Source organism: Anas acuta, chromosome 8 (genome assembly GCF_963932015.1).
Source record: "Anas acuta chromosome 8, bAnaAcu1.1, whole genome shotgun sequence".
In the NCBI taxonomy this organism is placed as follows: domain Eukaryota; kingdom Metazoa; phylum Chordata; class Aves; order Anseriformes; family Anatidae; genus Anas; species Anas acuta.
Genome location: NC_088986.1, coordinates 28,058,385 through 28,078,572, shown reverse-complemented (window position 1 = coordinate 28,078,572; position 20,188 = coordinate 28,058,385). Strand labels below are relative to the sequence as shown.

At 46.6% G+C, this 20,188-nt stretch overlaps 2 protein-coding genes across 2 annotated transcripts; both read left to right on the top strand.

The window, feature by feature from the left end:
• The first annotated feature begins 849 nt into the window (after window positions 1–849).
• LOC137860064 (pancreatic alpha-amylase-like) lies at window positions 850–5,932 on the top strand. The gene is made up of 10 exons (XM_068689856.1): window positions 850–1,081; window positions 1,698–1,844; window positions 2,046–2,243; window positions 3,148–3,378; window positions 3,806–3,939; window positions 4,027–4,149; window positions 4,264–4,363; window positions 4,523–4,644; window positions 4,753–4,878; window positions 5,615–5,932. Exons 1-10 carry the CDS (start codon window positions 914–916, stop codon window positions 5,802–5,804), a joined length of 1,539 nt encoding a protein of 512 aa, XP_068545957.1. The 5' UTR covers window positions 850–913; the 3' UTR covers window positions 5,805–5,932.
• Window positions 5,933–13,530: 7,598 nt separating this feature from the next.
• Window positions 13,531–18,484, top strand: LOC137860483 (pancreatic alpha-amylase). The gene is made up of 10 exons (XM_068690780.1): window positions 13,531–13,713; window positions 14,330–14,476; window positions 14,679–14,876; window positions 15,699–15,929; window positions 16,357–16,490; window positions 16,578–16,700; window positions 16,815–16,914; window positions 17,074–17,195; window positions 17,305–17,430; window positions 18,167–18,484. The coding sequence occupies exons 1-10, from the start codon at window positions 13,546–13,548 to the stop codon at window positions 18,354–18,356; spliced, it is 1,539 nt and encodes a 512-aa protein (XP_068546881.1). The 5' UTR covers window positions 13,531–13,545; the 3' UTR covers window positions 18,357–18,484.
• Window positions 18,485–20,188: the final 1,704 nt, after the last annotated feature.

Genomic DNA, 20,188 nt, shown 5'->3' with positions numbered 1-20,188 from the left:
GCGTTTCTCACAGTTATTCACTAATTGTCAGGGATTTTCTGGTTTTTGAATTCTCAGAGTGCTGTTTTATCATCGGCCTGACTCCAGCTTATTCTGAGTGTTGTACTAGGAACTTGACGTTATATATTAGTTCCAAATGAGATCCTCAAATCATGTCACAAGGCAAAGCGGGAAGGTCTTTGAAAGAGGAAATAGCAGGAAAATCCAGAACAGGCTTAGGCAATGGGTCCATTTGGCTTTCCAATTCATTTTTATGACAGACATCAAAAATTCACCTGCACTATCTCTTTACATCTAGTTTTGCATTTCCCTCCTTGACTATGTGAAATAACAGTAAAAAACATAAGGCCAATTTCCAATTACCGGTGTGATTCAGCTGTTCAAGTCTCACAACGTGTTGTGTTTGTCAACACGCTAGTCAATCTGCTATTGACTGAGAGAGGCTGGTCTAGTAGCCAGGTGTGAGATTGGATTAATCGTGAGTGCTAGATGCCTCTGAATGCTGATGAATTCATTCATTCTCTGAGACCTATTAGAGTTCCACTTGTCTTATAATGCCTTTTTTTCATGTTCCAGAGCTCCCGTTGAGGGTCCACGTGTCACGCCTGGGCTAACTTCTGATACATTATCTTTGTTTATATGACTGGAAAGAATACAGTCCCAAATTTGGGTGAACTGTGCACAGACTGCTTGGTTTATGATAAGGCATAAACATTGTGAAAAGGTATTTTATCTTCAGCTGTGGGGCAATTCAGGGAAAAAAACAAAATGGAAGAGTGATATCCTCTCACTGCCCAAACAATAACTGATAGGGTTTATCTCTGAGAAATCTGTCAGCTGCAAAAGGAACTTTGTCATCTTGCAAGAGTATAAATGGCCAGTGGAGAGACCACAGCCTTATGCTGAAAGCACCATGCAAGTTCTCCTTCTCCTCGCAGCCGTAGGGCTTTGCGGAGCGCAGTACAACTCCAACACTCAGGCTGGGAGGACATCTATTGTACATCTCTTTGAATGGCGCTGGGCCGATATTGCTCTTGAGTGTGAACGCTACTTAGCTCCTAATGGATTTGGAGGAGTTCAGGTACGTGTTTTCCTGCCCATAGGTAGTGAAACTGCTTTGTAACATTTGATTAATAAACCGCAAAAGGCCAGAATCAGAGACAGCCAGCTCCAAGTAATTTTGGTGTGGAACGTGGGGATGGAAGTAGTAAATGCTGTTAGGCGCAACCAGAGATCCTGCCGGCCTGGGTAGGGTGTCTCTCCATCAGACCAGCTGCAAAGGTGCATGCTTTCCCGTGACGGGCTTCCCTTGGAAGGCTAAGTTTTCCTCTTCCCTTTTTACTGAGGCAAGTGTCTCAGCGTGGAGTTTTGGCTTTCCGAAGGATGTCTCTATTGCAGACAAAAGTAGTTCCTGTGGCTTCAGCCCTCCCATGTGCGTGCCCTTGGACAGCAGGCCCAGGCTGGACATGGGCAGCCCATGGGAACAAAAGAGAACTTCCTTGTTACCAGTCTACAAGACGGACATCTCGCAGACCCCAGCTTGTGCTGCAGAGAGGGAGAGAGAGCGAGAGAGACCGGGTCTGGCGCAAAGGCTGTGTCTCATGGGAGTCCAGGACTAATCTTGGTGCACGTTTTGCACTTTGAACTTGAAACAGGAACTACTATTTTCTTACTGAGGTCCGTCATCTCATCTGCAGGTTTCTCCTCCAAATGAAAATATCGTCATTACTAACCCATTCAGACCCTGGTGGGAAAGATACCAGCCCATCAGCTACAAGCTCTGTTCTCGATCAGGAAATGAAAATGAATTCAGAGACATGGTGACCAGATGCAACAACGTTGGAGTAAGTGCCTTTAAATCACGTAACTGATACAGCGAGCAGTGTGGTTTCAACTGAGGGACATCACTGCTCCTGTCCTCAAAGGAGGCATAAATGAAGAATATGAAAGGGGAAAAAGGGTCAAATTAACAGTGATGTGTTAAAGCTCTGACTGTTGCTCACCAGCACCTCAAAGCATACTGAAGTGCAATCACTACGTTTCAGGTTTATATTTATGTGGATGCTGTCGTAAACCACATGTGTGGGGCTGCGGGTGGCTCAGGCACCCATTCAACCTGTGGAAGCTATTTCGATGCTGGGAACGAAAATTTTCCAGCAGTGCCGTACTCTGGCTGGGATTTCAATGATGGCAGATGTCACACCTCAAATGGAGAAATCCAGAATTATGGAGATATGTATCAGGTAAATTTCTATGGGAAAACTGTGAATTCTTTTTTAACCTGTACTATAAACACTACTGTAAGGCGAATAGGTGGAAATCATAAGGGAGTAGGTGACCACAGATTCAGCACTTCGCCACCTGACCAGTGAATAGAGTGAGCGTCATAGATTTGTCTTCAGGGAAGGTACTTGTGGTGCACAGTATTGTAGGCACTGAGAAATCACAAACCTGCCCCACATGTTTCACGTGGGCATGCGCAGGACTGTGCGCCTGAACTGATGGAGCACAAAGCACTCAGCTCCTCCAGTGAGCTCTTCCTTACAGCTGCTAAACTCAGCTGAGCCTGATAAGGTGCTTCCTGGAAAACTGGCAGCAGTGCAAGATGCTACCCTGGCTGCGCGCGGTAGTCTTTTTGTACATGGAATGTGTGGCGGGTCTTTCTCAAGTTCACAGCTCAGCCTTCATCAGCTTTGCAATGATACGCTGTGCAGATTTCCATCTGGAACGCTGATGACATCAAGATGGGGAGGTGATATTTCACTGACCACTGCTTTATAAGCTGCTGCATGGAGTGAGACCACAGTGCTCTTCATTACCTTGTCCTTTGTCCTTTGTCCTTTGTCCTCTCTCCTCTTTCCTCTCTCCTCTCTCCTCTCTCCCATTTCTTTTGTTGTTTTCCTTTTCCTTTTCCTTTTCCTTTTCTTTTTCCTTTTCCTTTTCCTTTTCCTTTTCCTTTTCCTTTTCCTTTTCCTTTTCCTTTTCCTTTTCCTTTTCCTTTTCCTTTTCCTTTTCCTTTTCCTTTTCCTTTTCCTTTCTACTTTCCTTTGTCCCCCATACTTTACCTCTTTCCTTTCTACTTTTCGTGTTCCTTTACCTTTATCCTTTCTCCTTCTCCTTTAACTTGCTCTTTTTTTCCTTTCACAGGTCCGTGACTGTCGCTTGAGCGGTCTTCTTGATCTGGCCCAGGAGAAGGACTATGTACGCACAAAAATTGCAGAGTACATGAATTACCTCATTGATATCGGTGTAGCAGGCTTCCGGATTGATGCTGCCAAGCATATGTGGCCTGGGGACATCAAAGCATTTCTGGACAAGCTCAATACTCTGAATACTCGATGGTTTCCTTCAGGAACAAAACCGTTCATTTACCAAGAGGTAATCTCCATGAATTTCCTTTCTGCCTCTCTTTGTTCATGTGTCTTTTCTACCTTCCTCCTCCTGAGGAGTGGCAGTGATGCCATGGGCCTGTCCCTACACACCAGGAAAGGCTGAGCTCCGCAGTCCAGCGGGCGAGTGATACCTGCCCTTCAGAAATGCAAGACACCTTGAAATCTATGAGGGGATTTCTAATGGTCAACTAACTAGGAGATGGTAGGCGGCAACTTAGGGCAACCCTACAGCCCCATCTTTCCACATGGTTACAACATGTATTGCACCAACTTTTGGTTGATCTGCCCAGCAGAAACGGACGTGCTGGGCAATGCATTTCTCTCAAGCTAAAGGATGAGGTAAAGTTGCTGCCTGAATGCAGCAATTTTGTCTAAGTGTGTCCGGAATGATTACCTTCTGCTTCCTGTACTAGGTAATTGACTTGGGTGGCGAGCCAATCACAGGCAGTCAGTACTATGGAAATGGCCGAGTGACCGAATTCAAATATGGCGCAAAACTGGGGACAGTGATCCGCAAGTGGAATGGAGAGAAGATGGCCTACTTAAAGTAAGGGCACCCATGGTGTAGCTTGCCTAGGATACGCTCGATGCGCAGCTTGGCGGGGTAGATTCAAGTCCTTGTGTTTTTGGCCAGGAACTGGGGAGAAGGCTGGGGCTTTGCGCCGTCTGACAGAGCCCTGGTCTTTGTGGATAACCATGACAACCAGCGGGGGCACGGGGCTGGTGGAGCTTCCATTCTCACCTTCTGGGACGCCAGGTAAGGAATGCGGGGTTGTCTGGCTGATGCCTCTTCCTCTTGCTGATTTGTTTGTCTCTTTGTTCCCCGGCACACTTTCTCTTGCCACATCTCATTATGCTTTTGGCCCATCAGGCTTTATAAAATGGCTGTTGGTTTCATGTTGGCTCATCCGTATGGATTCACACGTGTGATGTCAAGTTATCGTTGGACAAGAAATTTTGTAAATGGGAAGGTAAGTTTGTAACGCTCAAGATTCATGTTTGCTAAACTTCTCAAGTGATTTCTCTGTCCAATCTTGGATCGGGTGGGTGGAAATTAGGTGCACCATCCATCCCACTTTTTGCTCTGCGTTTTCCAGTGAGAACTTTCAAATATCTCTTTTCAATAAAAGGACGCCAATGACTGGATTGGACCACCTAGCAACTCGGATGGATCAACAAAGCCTGTTACAATCAATGCGGACACCACCTGTGGCAACGACTGGGTTTGTGAGCATCGCTGGCGCCAAATAAGGTAGGAGACTCTATAGCAAAATGCAGTGAAAGCAGTGACTTTTGCATGATGAGCCTCTTGGCTGTGGAGTCTTGCAACTCCAGTGACAGCCATTCCTGGCATTTTCAGGAACATGGTTATCTTCCGTAACGTGGCAGACGGCCAGCCTTTCTCAAACTGGTGGGACAATGGCAGCAATCAAGTAGCTTTTGGCCGTGGCAATAAAGGCTTCATCGTCTTTAATAATGACGACTGGTAAGTTGGTGGGAGAGACTGTATCCCCGAGGAGAAGCATAGCTCCCCAGCCGGAACGCTGAAAGGGCTCAGGTGTTGGGAGGGGGGATGTCCTTGAGCTAGAGCGCTGACAGGTGAATGGAGAACATGGAAAGCAAGGCTGAGGTGTCTGAGTGGAGCGTCTGAAGATGTACAGATTGCTCGTTAGCATCTTGAGCATCCCATTCCTGTGGTCTGCCTCACACACCGTGTCACCTCCAGTACACCCACATAGGAGTTCACATGAGAAGAGGCTGAGGCTGTGGACAGAGCAGTGCCCAAGGATGGAAGCAGTAGGAGCTGAAGTTTTGGTAGTTCTGAGCGGAGCAGGCATTCTCTCACTTCCCTCATCCAAACTTGCCTGTCCAATCCAGGCCAGTCCAAGCCCGTTCAACCCTAATGGATTGAACGCTCATCACAATTAGGATTACCTTTAGCAGCACGCGTCCTGTTGTGAAGCTCTTTTATGCTTTGATTTTGTCCTGTCCTTTTCTTCCAATGAGAACAACTCCTGCTGCCTGAGCGAGATTCACACAGTGGCCTCCCCAGTTCTGGAAAAGGAGTGCAGGGAGAGAAGCAGAGTCAGGCTTAGTAACTCCCGTGCATCGCATTGCCTTTCCAAGTCATGCAATAGCATCAGCTTCAGCATTCCTTTACCCAGTTGCTAATATCCCTTTTGAAAACAACAGAGAAGCGGCATTCACTGATTTTCACACAGGTACATGAACGTCAATTTGCAAACTGGTCTGCCTGCTGGTACCTACTGTGATGTTATTTCTGGACAAAAGGAGGGCAACGCGTGTACTGGAAAGAAGGTGTATGTTTCTGGGGATGGAACGGCTAACTTCCAGATCAGTAACACTGATGAAGATCCATTTGTTGCAATTCATGTTAATGCCAAGTTATAACTTCAATCAGAATTTGTTTCTCTCCTGTCGGTCTGTACGTATGCTCTTTCCCCCATTTGTGATTCCCTGGTGTTCAAGATCCTGTGACTCTCCGTTCCCAGTGAACAATAAATGGCAATCAAACTGAAGAGTGATGTCTTTCCTCCTAATGAACTGGGTCGTAGTAGCATTATCACGTCAAAACCGTGGGCAATACTGTTAGTAGGACTTAAGGCGCTATCCCAAGCAATCCCAAGTTTATTCTGATCAAAACGAGTGTTACAAGTGAACAGGTTATCCATTTGCAAGGAAGCGTTCTCTGGAAATGGAGACCATCGATAATTTGTTCATAACATATCTCATGAGTAAGACAACTGTTTTCTTCCAAGCAAATAACGCTAAGTCATTTGCTGTCTGTGAAGATGTGGCTTGACCAAAATCTTTCACTGCCATCTGGGCTGTCCTGTGCTATCCCTCACTGCAAGCAACAGGCTCCGGGCAGTCAAGCAGCAACTGGAATGGGGAGCCAGCTTCTTTCAACAGGGCAGGAGTGCTGCCTGGCCTGATCCCAGGGGCAAAAGACAGGTTTGCAATGGATATCCTGACAGAGAGTGGAGCAGAGCGTATGCTCGTCTCCATGCTGAACTAGGTTGTTGTAAAGTTTTTTGTTTGTTTGTTTTGGTTGGTTGATTTTGGTTTTGGTTGGTTGCTTGCTTGACTGTTGTTTAGTTTTGGTTCTGGCCCATGTTGACATTCAGGTCTATCATTCAGAAACTGGATGGTTCTCTGCAAAGTATTAGACAGACATTACCTAACCCCAAATGTAAAAGCCTAGCCATAAAGATTGCAAGCTCTAACCACCGTACCTTTTGTGGAAAATGATTGAAATGACCTACATCCACCTGAGGTGTCCATAAATAACAGGCAACAAAGGCATGCAGAATGCAGAGATCGTGGAATCACAGGATCATTAAGGTTGGAAAAGGCCTCCCAGATCATCTTGTTCAAGCATCCCCCTACCACTAGGGTCACCCACTAAACCATGTCCCTATGCACCAAGCCCAATCCTTCCTTGAACACCCCCGGGGACGGTGACTCCACCACTTCCCTGGAAACCCATTCCAGTGCCTAACTGCTCTTTCTGAGAAGAAATGTCTCCTAATTTCCAACTTGAACCACCCCTGGTGCAACTTGAGGCCATCCCCTCTTGTCGCTAGTAATGTGCGAGAGGAGGCCGGCCCCCAGCTCCCCACACCTTCCTCTGGGGTCGCTGTAGGGAGCAGTAAGGCCTGCACTGAACCTCCTCTTCTCTAGACTAAACAACCCCAGTTCTCTCAGCCACTCCTCATAAGACTTGTGTTCCAGACACTTCGCCAACTTTGTAGCCCTTCTCTGGACCAGCTCCAGGGCCTTGGTGTCCTTCTTGTACTAAGGGTCCCAAAACTGAACACAGTAGTCGAGGTGCGGCCTTGCCAAAGCAGAGTACAGGGAGCGATCACCTCCCCGGTCCTGCTGGCTACACTATTCCTGATACAAGACAGGACGCCATCGGCCTTCTGGGCCACCTGGGCACACTGCTGGCTCGTGCTCAGGTGAGCGTTGACCAACACCCCCATATCCTCTTATAATAATAATTGCTTTCCAGCCACTCGGCCCCAAGCCTGTGGCGCTGCATGGAGTTGTTGTGGCCAGAGGGCAGGAGCCAGCACTTAGCCGTCTTGAACATTATCCCCTTGGCCTCTGCCCATCAATCCAAGCTGTACAGGTCCCGCTGCAGGGCCTTCCTACCCTCTGGCAGATAGACACATCTCCCCAGCTTGGCATCATCTGTCAGATGGATATGTCTTGGCTTGGGATCATGTCTGAATCCAAATCTTCCATCCTGTTGGACTGCAGCATTTATTTTACGTGATGTAGAAATTAAGGACTCGGCCTCAGTACTGCACGTACCACTGGAATTAATACTGTATATTGACACATGCAAATAGGATTTCTGCCTTTCAACTGGTTCACAAGGTCTAAGTTGAGTATGCCTGAGAAAGACCTACATTTCTCTTTTACCTTTGGAACAGCCGGCACGAGCATTAGTTTGCATGAAGACTTAACGGTACCACTGCATATAAAGCAGAAGAAATAACAATGAAGAAAACAGTGCTAACTAATTCTGAAAAACCTGAAGATCAACAATAAACTTGACAGTACCTCTAGGTTTCCTGACTCATCTCAAAGACCTGTTGTTGTTCAGGAAGACACTTGCTTTTTTTCACCTTCTTTGTATTGTTTTAGGAAGCAAATATGTACCAAAAAGAGCTTGAAACAAAAGGAACAAACACAAACACTGGGTCACAGAATCACTGAATCACTGAATCGTAGGGGTTGGAAGGGACCTCAAAAGATCATCGGGTCCAACCACGCTGCCAAAGCAGGTTCCTTAGAGCAGGCTTCCCAGGTAGGCGTCCAGATGGGCCTTGAATATCTCCAGAGAAGGAGACCCCACAACCTCCCTGGGCAGCCTGTTCCAGCGCTCCGTCACCCTCACCATGAAGAAGTTCATTCCGATGTTGGTGCGGAACTGCCTGTGCTCTGTCTTGTGACCATTGCTCCTTGTCCTATCCCCACAAACCATTGAAAAAGGTTGGCCAAATCCTTCTGTCTCCCCCACCTCAGGTATTTATACACATTGATGAGATCCCCTCAGTCTTCTCTTCTCCACGCTGAACAGACCCAGGTGTCTCAGCCTTTCCTCATAGAGAAGATGCTCCAGGCCCTGTATCATCTTTGTGGGCTCCGCTGGACTCTTTCCAGGAGATCCCTGTCTTTTTTTTTGTACTGGGGAGCCCAGAACTGGACACAGTACTCCAGGTGAGGCTTGACCAGGGCAGAGTAGAGGGGGAGGATCACCTCCCATTACCTGCTGGCCACGCTCCTTTTCATGCACACCAGGATCCCATTGGCCCTCTTGGCCACCAGAGCACACTGCTGGCTCATGGTCAACCTGTCGTCCACCAGGACGTCCTTCTCCTCAGAGCTCCTCTCCAGCAGGTCGCCCCCCAGCCTGTATTGATACGTGCGGTTGTTCCTTCCCAGGTGCAGGACCCTGCACTTGCTCTTATTAAACCTCACTTGGTTTCTTCCTGTCCATCTCTCCAACCTGTCCAGGTCTTGCTGAATGACAGCACAGCCTTCTGGCGCGTCAGCCACTCCTCCCAGCTTTGTGTCATTGGCGTACTTGCTGAGGGCAGACACTATTCCCTCATCAAGGTCATCGATGAAGATGTTGAGCAAGACCGGACCCAGCACCGACCCCTGGGGAACACCGCTACTCACGGGTCTCCAGCCGGACTCTGCACCACCGATCACCACCCTCTGAGCTCGGCCAGTCAGCCAGTTCTCAACCCACCTTACTGTCCACTCCTCTATGCCACACTTTCTTAGCTTTGCTAGCAGGATGTCATGGGAGACAGTATGGAAAGCCTTGCTAAAGTCAAGGTAGATCACATCCACTGCTCTCCCCCTATCTACCCAGCTGGTGATGCCATTATAGAAGGCAACGAGGTTGGTCGAGCACGGCTTCCCCTTCGTGAATCCGTGCTGACTACTCCAAATAACATTCTTCTCTTTGAATTGCTTGGAGATGGCATCCAGAACAAGTTGTTCCAACACCTTTCCAGGGACTGGGTGCAGGCCTGATCTTTCAAAAGCAGTGAACAGTTTGGCGACCAAATTTTGAATTCACTTAAGAAGACAGTGACAAGATTTTTTTTCTTTGACGTTCTAGAATGAAACAGACAGCAAAGACTGACTCTTCAATTGCTACATCACATAAAATAAATGCTGCACTCAAACATCATGGAACATTTGGATTGAGGAATGATTACAAGCAGGGATATATCCCTCTCTGTATTCTAAATGCCTTTATTGCCTAATGCTTACAGAAACCTCAGGTGGATGTGTGTCATTTCAATCATTTTCCACAAAAGGTATGGTGGTTAGAGCATGCAATCTTAATGGCTAGATGTTTACATTTGGAGTTAGGGAAGTTTAATCTAATAGCAAGCAGAGAATCACACACTTTGTGAGTGACAGACTGCACGTTAACATAAGCATGAAAAAAAACACTAAAGAGCAAACCAACATCAAAAATAACATAAAAAAAAACAAAAGCAAAAGCAAAAGCAAATAAATAAAGAGGTGGAACAGCCAGCATGACTGTTAAATTGCCGGAAGCCACTGGGGATAACAGTGGGAGAACTGATCTTTTGTTTGTTAAAGACATAAACGTAGTGTGAAGCAGGCCACACACTGGCTTGACTGATATCAAAGGCTGGAATAACTGATTGGCTCAGCCCATCTGCTGACCTGGGCTCCACGTTGGCTTTGCCCCAGAGAAAGGTCATATTGCCAGCAAGCAGAGGCACTGCTTGCAGCTGCCTGCCCCAATGTGCCTGCTCCAGCTTATGGCTATGTGTGCACCTATCAGCCTTGGAAATAGAACATTTTAACTTGCTCAGGTGCTGGCTTCTTTTGTCTTATTTTTCATTTTCTTCTGTGTTACTGTGATCTGGGAAATGCAGTGCTCTCTTGGTAGCCTTAAGAGCTACCAATGGTATGTCCCCCAGTTATGACGTGATAATGCTACTACGACCCAGTTCATTAGGAGGAAAGACATCACTCTTCAGTTTGATTGCCATTTATTGTTCACTGGGAATGGAGAGTCACAGGATCTTGAACACCAGGGAATCACAAATGGGGGAAACAGCATACGTACTGACTGACAGGAGAGAAACAAATTCTGATTGAAATTATATCATGGCACCAACGTGAATTGCAACAAATGGATCTTCGTCAGTGTTACTGATCTGGAAGTTAGCCGTTCCATCCCCAGAAACATACACCTGCTTTCCAGTACACGCGATGCCCTCCTTTTGTCCAGAAATAACATCACAGTAGGTACCAGCAGGCAGACCAGTTTGCAAATTGACGTTCATGTACCTGTGTGAAAATCAGTGAATGCCTCTTCTCTGTTGTTTTCAAAAAGGATATTAGCAACTGGGTAAAGGAATGCTGAAGCTGATGCTATTGCATGACTTGGAAAGGCAATGCGATGCAAGGGAGTTACTAAGCCTGACTCTGCTTCTCTCGCTGCACTCCTTTATCAGCCCTTCAGAAATGGGGTGCCACTGTGTGAATCTCGCTCAGGCAGCAGTAGTTGTTCTCATTGGAAGAAAAGGACAGGACAAAATCAAAGCATAAAAGAGCTTCACAACAGGACGCGTGCTGCTAAAGGTAATCCTAATTGTGATGAGCGTTCAATCCATTAGGGTTGAACGGGCTTGGACTGGCCTGGATTGGACAGGCAAGTTTGGATGAGGGAAGTGAGAGAGTGCCTGCTCCGCTCAGAACTACCAAAACTTCAGCTCCTACTGCTTCCATCCTTGGGCACTGCTCTGTCCACAGCCTCAGCCTCTTCTCATGTGAACTCCTATGTGGGTGTACTGGAGATGACCCGGTATGTGAGGCAGACCACAGGAATGGGATGCTCAAGATGCTAACGAGCAATCTGTACATCTTCAGACGCTCCACTCAGACACCTCAGCCTTGCTTTCCATGTTCTCCATTCACCTGTCAACGCTCTAGCTCAAGGACATCCCCCCTCCAAACAGCTGAGCCATTATTGTTTTTTTCCCTCTTCCATTTTTTTTTTTTTCCCAAATTGCCCCACAGCTGAAGATAAAATACCTTTTCACAATGTTTATGCCTTATCATAAACCAAGCCATCTGTTTGCTGTGCACCCAAATTTGGGACTGTATTCTTTCCAGTCATATAAACAAAGATAATGTATCAGAAGTTAGCCCAGGCGTGACACGTGGACCCTCAACGGGAGCTCTGGAACTTGAAAAAAAGGCATTATAAGACAAGTGGAACTCTAATAGGTCTCAGAGAATGAATGAATTCATCAGCATTCAGAGGCATCTAGCACTCACGATTAATCCCAGCTCACATCTGGGTACCAGATCAGCCACTCTCAGTCAACAGCAGACACTTCACACATCACATTGTGAGATTGAACAGCTGAATCACACTGGTAATTGGAAATTGGCCTTATATTTTTTAGTGTTATTTCACAGTGCCTACTACCAATTATTACAGTTTTTCATCACACAATCATGCAGAGTAATTGTTGCTCTACCTGACTTAAAGTGATGAGAGTTTCAAGTACATTCCTGTAGAGCACCTGGGTAAGCTTTCACCTTCCTTTAAGTGACCACCGATATATCCGAGTCAAGGAGGGAAATGCAAAATTAGATGTAAAAAGATAGTGCAGGTGAATTTTTGATGTCTGTCATAAAAATGAATTGGAAAGCCAAATGGATCCATTGCCTAAGCCTGTTCTGGATTTTCCTGCTATTCCTCTTTCAAAGTCCTTCTTGCTTTCCCTTGTGACATGATTAGAGGATCTCATTTGGAACTAATATATAACGTCAAGTTCCTAGTACAACACTCAGAATAAGCTGGAGTCAGGCCGATGATAAAACAGCACTCTGTGAGAATTCAAAAACCAGAAAATCCCTGACAATTAGTAAATAACTGTGAGAAACGCAAGAAGTCCACCAACAGGCATACCCACTCCAAGAGAAAATGTCATTACACTTTGTACCTGAACTGCCTCGATTATGTCCTTTCTAAACTAGCCATGACATTCCATATGTGTCAGATACATTCTTGTCTTTCGCAGAATTTGTGTTCAAGGATGAAATGCAAAAGCAGGTCCTGTTTGCCCACCTGTTCATTTTCCTATTATAGAACTTAGGAGAGGTCTTTTTAAACTACAAAAACAAAACAAAACAAAACAAAACACTAAAATAGTAAACCGCCTTTATTTTAACTAACAGCAATGTCACATTGATTGGTGGGAACTTTGGTTCATTGGTTTCTATCTTCAGTACTGTCACAGTAGAAGACAAACTGTTCCAAATGGGAGCAAGAGGGAATAAGGATTCTAACATCATAAGTAAAAGGACTCAATTCATTCTTCCAAAAATATGCACGAGCTGCACACGACCTTGTCTACTCTCTAACAGAAAGCATCATTTGAAGTGATTACAAATTGTGATTATGAGGATAGTAAGAACAAACCTATTGATTGTCATTATTACCAAGACCAAGCCAATGCATGGTCAAATTTTAAAGCACCGTTCCCACAAGACTTGTATTAAGCTAAAGGTATGTTATTCAGCTGCTCAAGCCTCACAATGTGTTGTGTGATGCATCTGCTGTTGACTGAGAGTGGCTGATCTGGTACCCAGATGTGAGCTGGGATTAATCGTGAGTGCTAGATGCCTCTGAATGCTGATGAATTCATTCATTCTCTGAGACCTATTAGAGTTCCACTTGTCTTATAATGCCTTTCTTTTCATGTTCCAGAGCTCCCGTTGAGGGTCCACGTGTCACGCCTGGGCTAACTTCTGATACATTATCTTTGTTTATATGACTGGAAAGAATACAGTCCCAAATTTGGGTGTACAGCAAACAGATGGCTTGGTTTATGATAAGGCATAAACATTGTGAAAAGGTATTTTATCTTCAGCTGTGGGGCAATTCGGGAGAAAAACAAAATGGAAGAGTGATATCCACTCACTACCCAAACAATAACTGATAGTGTTTATCTCTGAGAAATCTGTCAGCTGCAAAAGGAACTTTGTCATCTTGCAGGAGTATAAATGGCCAGTGGAGAGACCACAGCCTTATGCTGAAAGCACCATGCAAGTTCTCCTTCTCCTCGCGGCCGTAGGGCTTTGCGGAGCGCAGTACAACTCCAACACTCAGGCTGGGAGGACATCTATTGTACATCTCTTTGAATGGCGCTGGGCCGATATTGCTCTTGAGTGTGAACGCTACTTAGCTCCTAATGGATTTGGAGGAGTTCAGGTACGTTGTTTCCTGCCTGTAGGTAGTGAAACTGCTTTGTAACATTTGATTAATAAACCACAGAAGGCCAGAATCAGAGACAGCCAGCTCCAAGTAATTTTGGTGTGGAACGTGGGGATGGAAGTAGTAAATGCTGTTAGGCGCAACCAGAGATCCTGCCGGCCTGGGTAGGGTGTCTCTCCATCAGACCAGCTGCAAAGGTGCACGCTTTCCCGTGACGGGCTTCCCTTGGAAGGCTAAGTTTTCCTCTTCCCTTTTTACTGAGGCAAGTGTCTCAGCGTGGAGTTTTGGCTTTCCGAAGGATGTCTCTATTGCAGACAAAAGTAGTTCCTGTGGCTTCAGCCCTCCCATGTGCGTGCCCTTGGACAGCAGGCCCAGGCTGGACATGGGCAGCCCATGGGAACAAAAGAGAACTTCCTTGTTACCAGTCTACAAGACGGACATCTCGCAGACCCCAGCTTGTGCTGCAGAGAGGGAGAGAGAGCGAGAGAGACCGGGTCCGGCGCAAAGGCTGTGTCTCATGGGAGTCCAGGACTAATCTTGGTGCACGTTTTGCACTTTGAACTTGAAACAGGAACTACTATTTTCTTACTGAGGTCCGTCATCTCATCTGCAGGTTTCTCCTCCAAATGAAAATATCGTCATTACTAACCCATTCAGACCCTGGTGGGAAAGATACCAGCCCATCAGCTACAAGCTCTGCACTCGATCAGGAAATGAAGATGAATTCAGAGACATGGTGACCAGATGCAACAACGTTGGAGTAAGTGCCTTTAAATCACGTAACTGATACAGTGAGCAGTGTGGTTTCAACTGAGGGACGTCACTGCTCCTGTCCTCAAAGGAGGCATAAATGAAGAATATGAAAGGGGAAAAAGGGTCAAATTAACAGTGATGCGGTAAAGCTCTAACTGTTGCTCACCAGCACCTCAAAGCATACTGAAGTGCAATCTCTACGTTTCCAGGTTTATATTTATGTGGATGCTGTCGTAAACCACATGTGTGGGTCTGCAGGTGGCTCAGGCACCCATTCAACCTGTGGAAGCTATTTCGATGCTGGGAACGAAAATTTTCCAGCAGTGCCGTACTCTGGCTGGGATTTCAATGATGGCAAATGTCACACCTCAAATGGAGAAATCCAGAATTATGGAGACATATATCAGGTAAATTTCTATGGGAAAACTGTGAATGCTTTTTTAACATGTTCTATAAACACTACTGTAAGGCCACACAAAGGAGTAGGTGACCACAGATTCAGCACTTCGCCACCTGACCAGTGAATACAGTGGTGAGTGTCATAGATTTATCTTCAGGGAAGGTACTCGTGGTGCACAGTATTGTAGGCACTGAGAAATCACAGACCTGCCCCACATGTTTCACGTGAGCATGCGCAGGACTGTGCGCCTGAACTGATGGAGCACAAAGCACTCAGCTCCACCAGTGAGCTCTTCCTTACAGCTGCTAAACTCAGCTGAGCCTGATAAGGTGCCTCCTGGAAAACTGGCAGCAGTTCAAGATGCTACCCTGGCTGCGCGCGGTAGTCTTTTTGTACATGGAATGTGTGGCGGGTCTTTCTCAAGTTCACAGCTCAGCCTTAATCTGCTTCGCAATGATACGCTGTGCAGATTCCCATCCAGAATGCTGATGACATCAAGATGGGGAGGTGATATTTTACTGACCACTGCTTTATAAGCTGCTTCATGGAGTGAGACCACAGTGCTCTTCATTACTTTCACTTTCTCCTTTCTCTTTTTTAATTTCCTTTGTCATTGGTCCTTCAATTTTTCCTTTTTCTTTCCCTTTCCTTTTTATTTTTGCTTTTGCTTTTACTTTTCCTTTCTCCTTTGTCCTTTTTTTTTTTTTTTTTCCCATTTCTTATTTTTCTTTTCCATTTTCTCTTCCTTTTTTTTGTGAATATGCTTTTGCTTTCCCTTTTCCATTCCACTTTCACTTTTCCTTTACATTGCTCTTTTTTCCTTTCACAGGTCCGTGACTGTCGCTTGGTTGGTCTTCTTGATCTGGCCCTGGAGAAGGACTATGTACGCTCAAAAGTTGCAGAGTACATGAATTACCTCATTGATATTGGTGTAGCAGGCTTCCGGCTTGATGCTGCCAAGCATATGTGGCCTGGGGATATCAAAGCATTTCTGGACAAGCTGAATACTCTGAATACTCGATGGTTTCCTTCAGGAACAAAACCGTTCATTTACCAAGAGGTAATCTCCATGAATTTCCTTTCTGCCTCTCTTTGTGCATGTGTCTTTTCTACCTTCCTCCTCCTGAGGAGTGGCAGTGATGCCATGGGCCTGTTCCTACACACCAGGAAAGGCTGAGCTCCGCAGTCCAGCGGGCGAGTGATACCTGCCCTTCAGAAATGCAAGACACCTTGAAATCTATGTGGGGATTTCTAATGGTCAACTAACTAGGAGATGGTAGGCGGCAACTTAGGGCAACTCTACAGCCCCATCTTCCCACATGGTTACAACATGTATTGTACCAACTTTTGGTTGATCTGCCCAGCAGAAACGGACGTGCTGGGTAATGCATTTCTCTCAAGCTAAAGGATGAGGTAAAGTTGCTGCCTGAATGCAGCAATTTTGTCTATGTGGGTCCGGAATGATTACCTTCTGCTTGCTGTACTAGGTAATTGACTTGGGTGGCGAGCCAATCACAGGCAGTCAGTACTATGGAAATGGCCGAGTGACCGAATTCAAATATGGCGCAAAACTGGGGACAGTGATCCGCAAGTGGAATGGAGAAAAGATGGCCTACTTAAAGTAAGGGCACCCATCGTACAGCTTACCTAGGATACGCTGGATGCACAGCTTGGCAGGGTAGATTCAAGTCCTTGTGTTTTTGGCCAGGAACTGGGGAGAAGGCTGGGGCTTTGCACCTTCTGACAGAGCCCTGGTCTTTGTGGATAACCATGACAACCAGCGGGGGCACGGGGCTGGTGGAGCTTCCATTCTCACCTTCTGGGACGCCAGGTAAGGAATGCGGGGTTGTCTGGCTGATGCCTCTTCCTCTTGCTGATTTGTTTGTCTCTTTGTTCCCCGGCACGCTTTCTCTTGCCACATCTCATTATGCTTTTGGCCCATCAGGCTTTATAAAATGGCTGTTGGTTTCATGTTGGCTCATCCGTATGGATTCACACGTGTGATGTCAAGTTATCGTTGGACAAGAAATTTTGTAAATGGGAAGGTAAGTTTGTAACGCTCAAGATTCTCGTTTGCTAAACTTCTCAAGTGATTTCTCTGTCCAATCTTGGATCGGGTGGGTGGAAATTAGGTGCGCCATCCATCCCGCTTTTTGCTCTGTGTTTTCCAGTAAGAACTTTCAAATATCTCTTTTCAATAAAAGGATGCCAATGACTGGATTGGACCACCTAGCAACTCGGATGGATCAACAAAGTCTGTTACAATCAATGCAGACACGACCTGTGGCAACGACTGGGTTTGTGAGCATCGCTGGCGCCAAATAAGGTAGGAGACTGTGGAGCAAAACGCAGTAAAAGCAGTGACTTTTGCATGATGAGCCTCTTGGCTGTGGAGCTCTTGCAACTCCAGTGACAGCCATTCCTGGCATTTTCAGGAACATGGTTATCTTCCGTAACGTGGCAGACGGCCAGCCTTTCTCAAACTGGTGGGACAATGGCAGCAATCAAGTAGCTTTTGGCCGTGGCAATAAAGGCTTCATCGTCTTTAATAATGACGACTGGTAAGTTGGTGGGAGAGACTGTATCCCCGAGGAGAAGCATAGCTCCCCAGCCGGAACGCTGAAAGGGCTCAGGTGTTGGGAGGGGGGATGTCCTTGAGCTAGAGCGCTGACAGGTGAATGGAGAACATGGAAAGCAAGGCTGAGGTGTCTGAGTGGAGCGTCTGAAGATGTACAGATTGCTCGTTAGCATCTTGAGCATCCCATTCCTGTGGTCTGCCTCACACACCGTGTCACCTCCAGTACACCCACATAGGAGTTCACATGAGAAGAGGCTGAGGCTGTGGACAGAGCAGTGCCCAAGGATGGAAGCAGTAGGAGCTGAAGTTTTGGTAGTTCTGAGCGGAGCAGGCACTCTCTCACTTCCCTCATCCAAACTTGCCTGTCCAATCCAGGCCAGTCCAAGCCCGTTCAACCCTAATGGATTGAACGCTCATCACAATTAGGATTACCTTTAGCAGCACGCGTCCTGTTGTGAAGCTCTTTTATGCTTTGATTTTGTCCTGTCCTTTTCTTCCAATGAGAACAACTCCTACAGCCTGAGCGAGATTCACACAGTGGCCTCCCCAGTTCTGGAAAAGGAGTGCAGGGAGAGAAGCAGGGTCAGGCTCAGTAACTCCCGTGCATCGCATTGCCTTTCCAAGTCATGCAATAGCATCAGCTTCAGCATTCCTTTACCCAGTTGCTAATATCCCTTTTGAAAACAACAGAGAAGCGGCATTCACTGATTTTCACACAGGTACATGAACGTCAATTTGCAAACTGGTCTGCCTGCTGGTACCTACTGTGATGTTATTTCTGGACAAAAGGAGGGCAACGCGTGTACTGGAAAGAAGGTGTATGTTTCTGGGGATGGAACGGCTAACTTCCAGATCAGTAACACTGATGAAGATCCATTTGTTGCAATTCATGTTAATGCCAAGTTATAACTTCAATCAGAATTTGTTTCTCTCCTGTCGGTCTGTACGTATGCTGTTTCCCCCATTTGTGATTCCCTGGTGTTCAAGATCCTGTGACTCTCCGTTCCCAGTGAACAATAAATGGCAATCAAACTGAAGAGTGATGTCTTTCTTCCTAATGAATTGGGTCGTAGTAGCATTATCACGTCAAAACCGTGGGCAATACCGTTAGTAGGACTTAAGGCGCTATCCCAAGCAATCCCAAGTTTATTCTGATCAACACGAGTGTTACAAGTGAACAGGTTATCCATTTGCAAGGAAGCGTTCTCTGGAAATGGAGACCATCGATAATTTGTTCATAACATATCTCATGAGTAAGACAACTGTTTTCTTCCAAGCAAATAACGCTAAGTCATTTGCTGTCTGTGAAGATGTGGCTTGACCAAAATCTTTCACTGCCATCTGGGCTGTCCTGTGCTATCCCTCACTGCAAGCAACAGGCTCCGGGCAGTCAAGCAGCAACTGGAATGGGGAGCCAGCTTCTTTCAACAGGGCAGGAGTGCTGCCTGGCCTGATCCCAGGGGCAAAAGACAGGTTTGCAATGGATATCCTGACAGAGAGTGGAGCAGAGCGTATGCTCGTCTCCATGCTGAACTAGGTTGTTGTAAAGTTTTTTGTTTGTTTGTTTTGGTTGGTTGATTTTGGTTTTGGTTGGTTGGTTGCTTGACTGTTGTTTAGTTTTGGTTCTGGCCCATGTTGACATTCAGGTCTATCACTCAGAAACTGGATGGTTCTCTGCAAAGTATTGGACAGACATTACCTAACCCCAAATGTAAAAGCCCAGCCATAAAGACTGCAAGCTCTAACCACCGTACCTTTTGTGGAAAATGATTGAAATGACCTACATCCACCTGAGGTGTCTATAAATAACAGGCAACAAAGGCATGCAGAATGCAGAGATCGTGGAATCACAGGATCATTAAGGTTGGAAAGGCCTCCCAGATCATCTTGTTCAAGCATCCCCCTACCACTAGGGTCACCCACTAAACCATGTCCCTATGCACCAAGCCCAATCCTTCCTTGAACACCCCCGGGGACGGTGACTCCACCACTTCCCTGGAAACCCATTCCAGTGCCTAACTGCTCTTTCTGAGAAGAAATGTCTCCTAATTTCCAACTTGAACCACCCCTGGTGCAACTTGAGGCCATCCCCTCTTGTCGCTAGTAATGTGCGAGAGGAGGCCGGCCCCCAGCTCCCCACACCTTCCTCTGGGGTCGCTGTAGGGAGCAGTAAGGCCTGCACTGAACCTCCTCTTCTCTAGACTAAACAACCCCAGTTCTCTCAGCCACTCCTCATAAGACTTGTGTTCCAGACACTTCGCCAACTTTGTAGCCCTTCTCTGGACCAGCTCCAGGGCCTTGGTGTCCTTCTTGTACTAAGGGTCCCAAAACTGAACACAGTAGTCGAGGTGCGGCCTTGCCAAAGCAGAGTACAGGGAGCGATCACCTCCCCGGTCCTGCTGGCTACACTATTCCTGATACAAGACAGGACACCATCGGCCTTCTGGGCCACCTGGGCACACTGCTGGCTCGTGCTCAGGTGAGCGTTGACCAACACCCCCATATCCTCTTATAATAATAATTGCTTTCCAGCCACTCGGCCCCAAGCCTGTGGCGCTGCATGGAGTTGTTGTGGCCAGAGGGCAGGAGCCAGCACTTAGCCGTCTTGAACATTATCCCCTTGGCCTCTGCCCATCAATCCAAGCTGTACAGGTCCCGCTGCAGGGCCTTCCTACCCTCTGGCAGATAGACACATCTCCCCAGCTTGGCATCATCTGTCAGATGGATATGTCTTGGCTTGT

Excerpts from the sequence above, each read along its gene's own strand:
- LOC137860483 (XM_068690780.1), top strand. The coding sequence starts at position 13,546 with ATGCAAGTTCTCCTTCTCCTCGCGGCCGTAGGGCTTTGCGGAGCGCAG. Across the intron at positions 14,477-14,678 it reads CCAGATGCAACAACGTTGGA|GTTTATATTTATGTGGATGC; the intron begins GTAAGTGCCTTT and ends CTACGTTTCCAG. Across the intron at positions 15,930-16,356 it reads AACCGTTCATTTACCAAGAG|GTAATTGACTTGGGTGGCGA; the intron begins GTAATCTCCATG and ends TTGCTGTACTAG.
- LOC137860064 (XM_068689856.1), top strand. The coding sequence starts at position 914 with ATGCAAGTTCTCCTTCTCCTCGCAGCCGTAGGGCTTTGCGGAGCGCAG. Across the intron at positions 3,379-3,805 it reads AACCGTTCATTTACCAAGAG|GTAATTGACTTGGGTGGCGA; the intron begins GTAATCTCCATG and ends TTCCTGTACTAG. Across the intron at positions 4,879-5,614 it reads GTCTTTAATAATGACGACTG|GTACATGAACGTCAATTTGC; the intron begins GTAAGTTGGTGG and ends ATTTTCACACAG.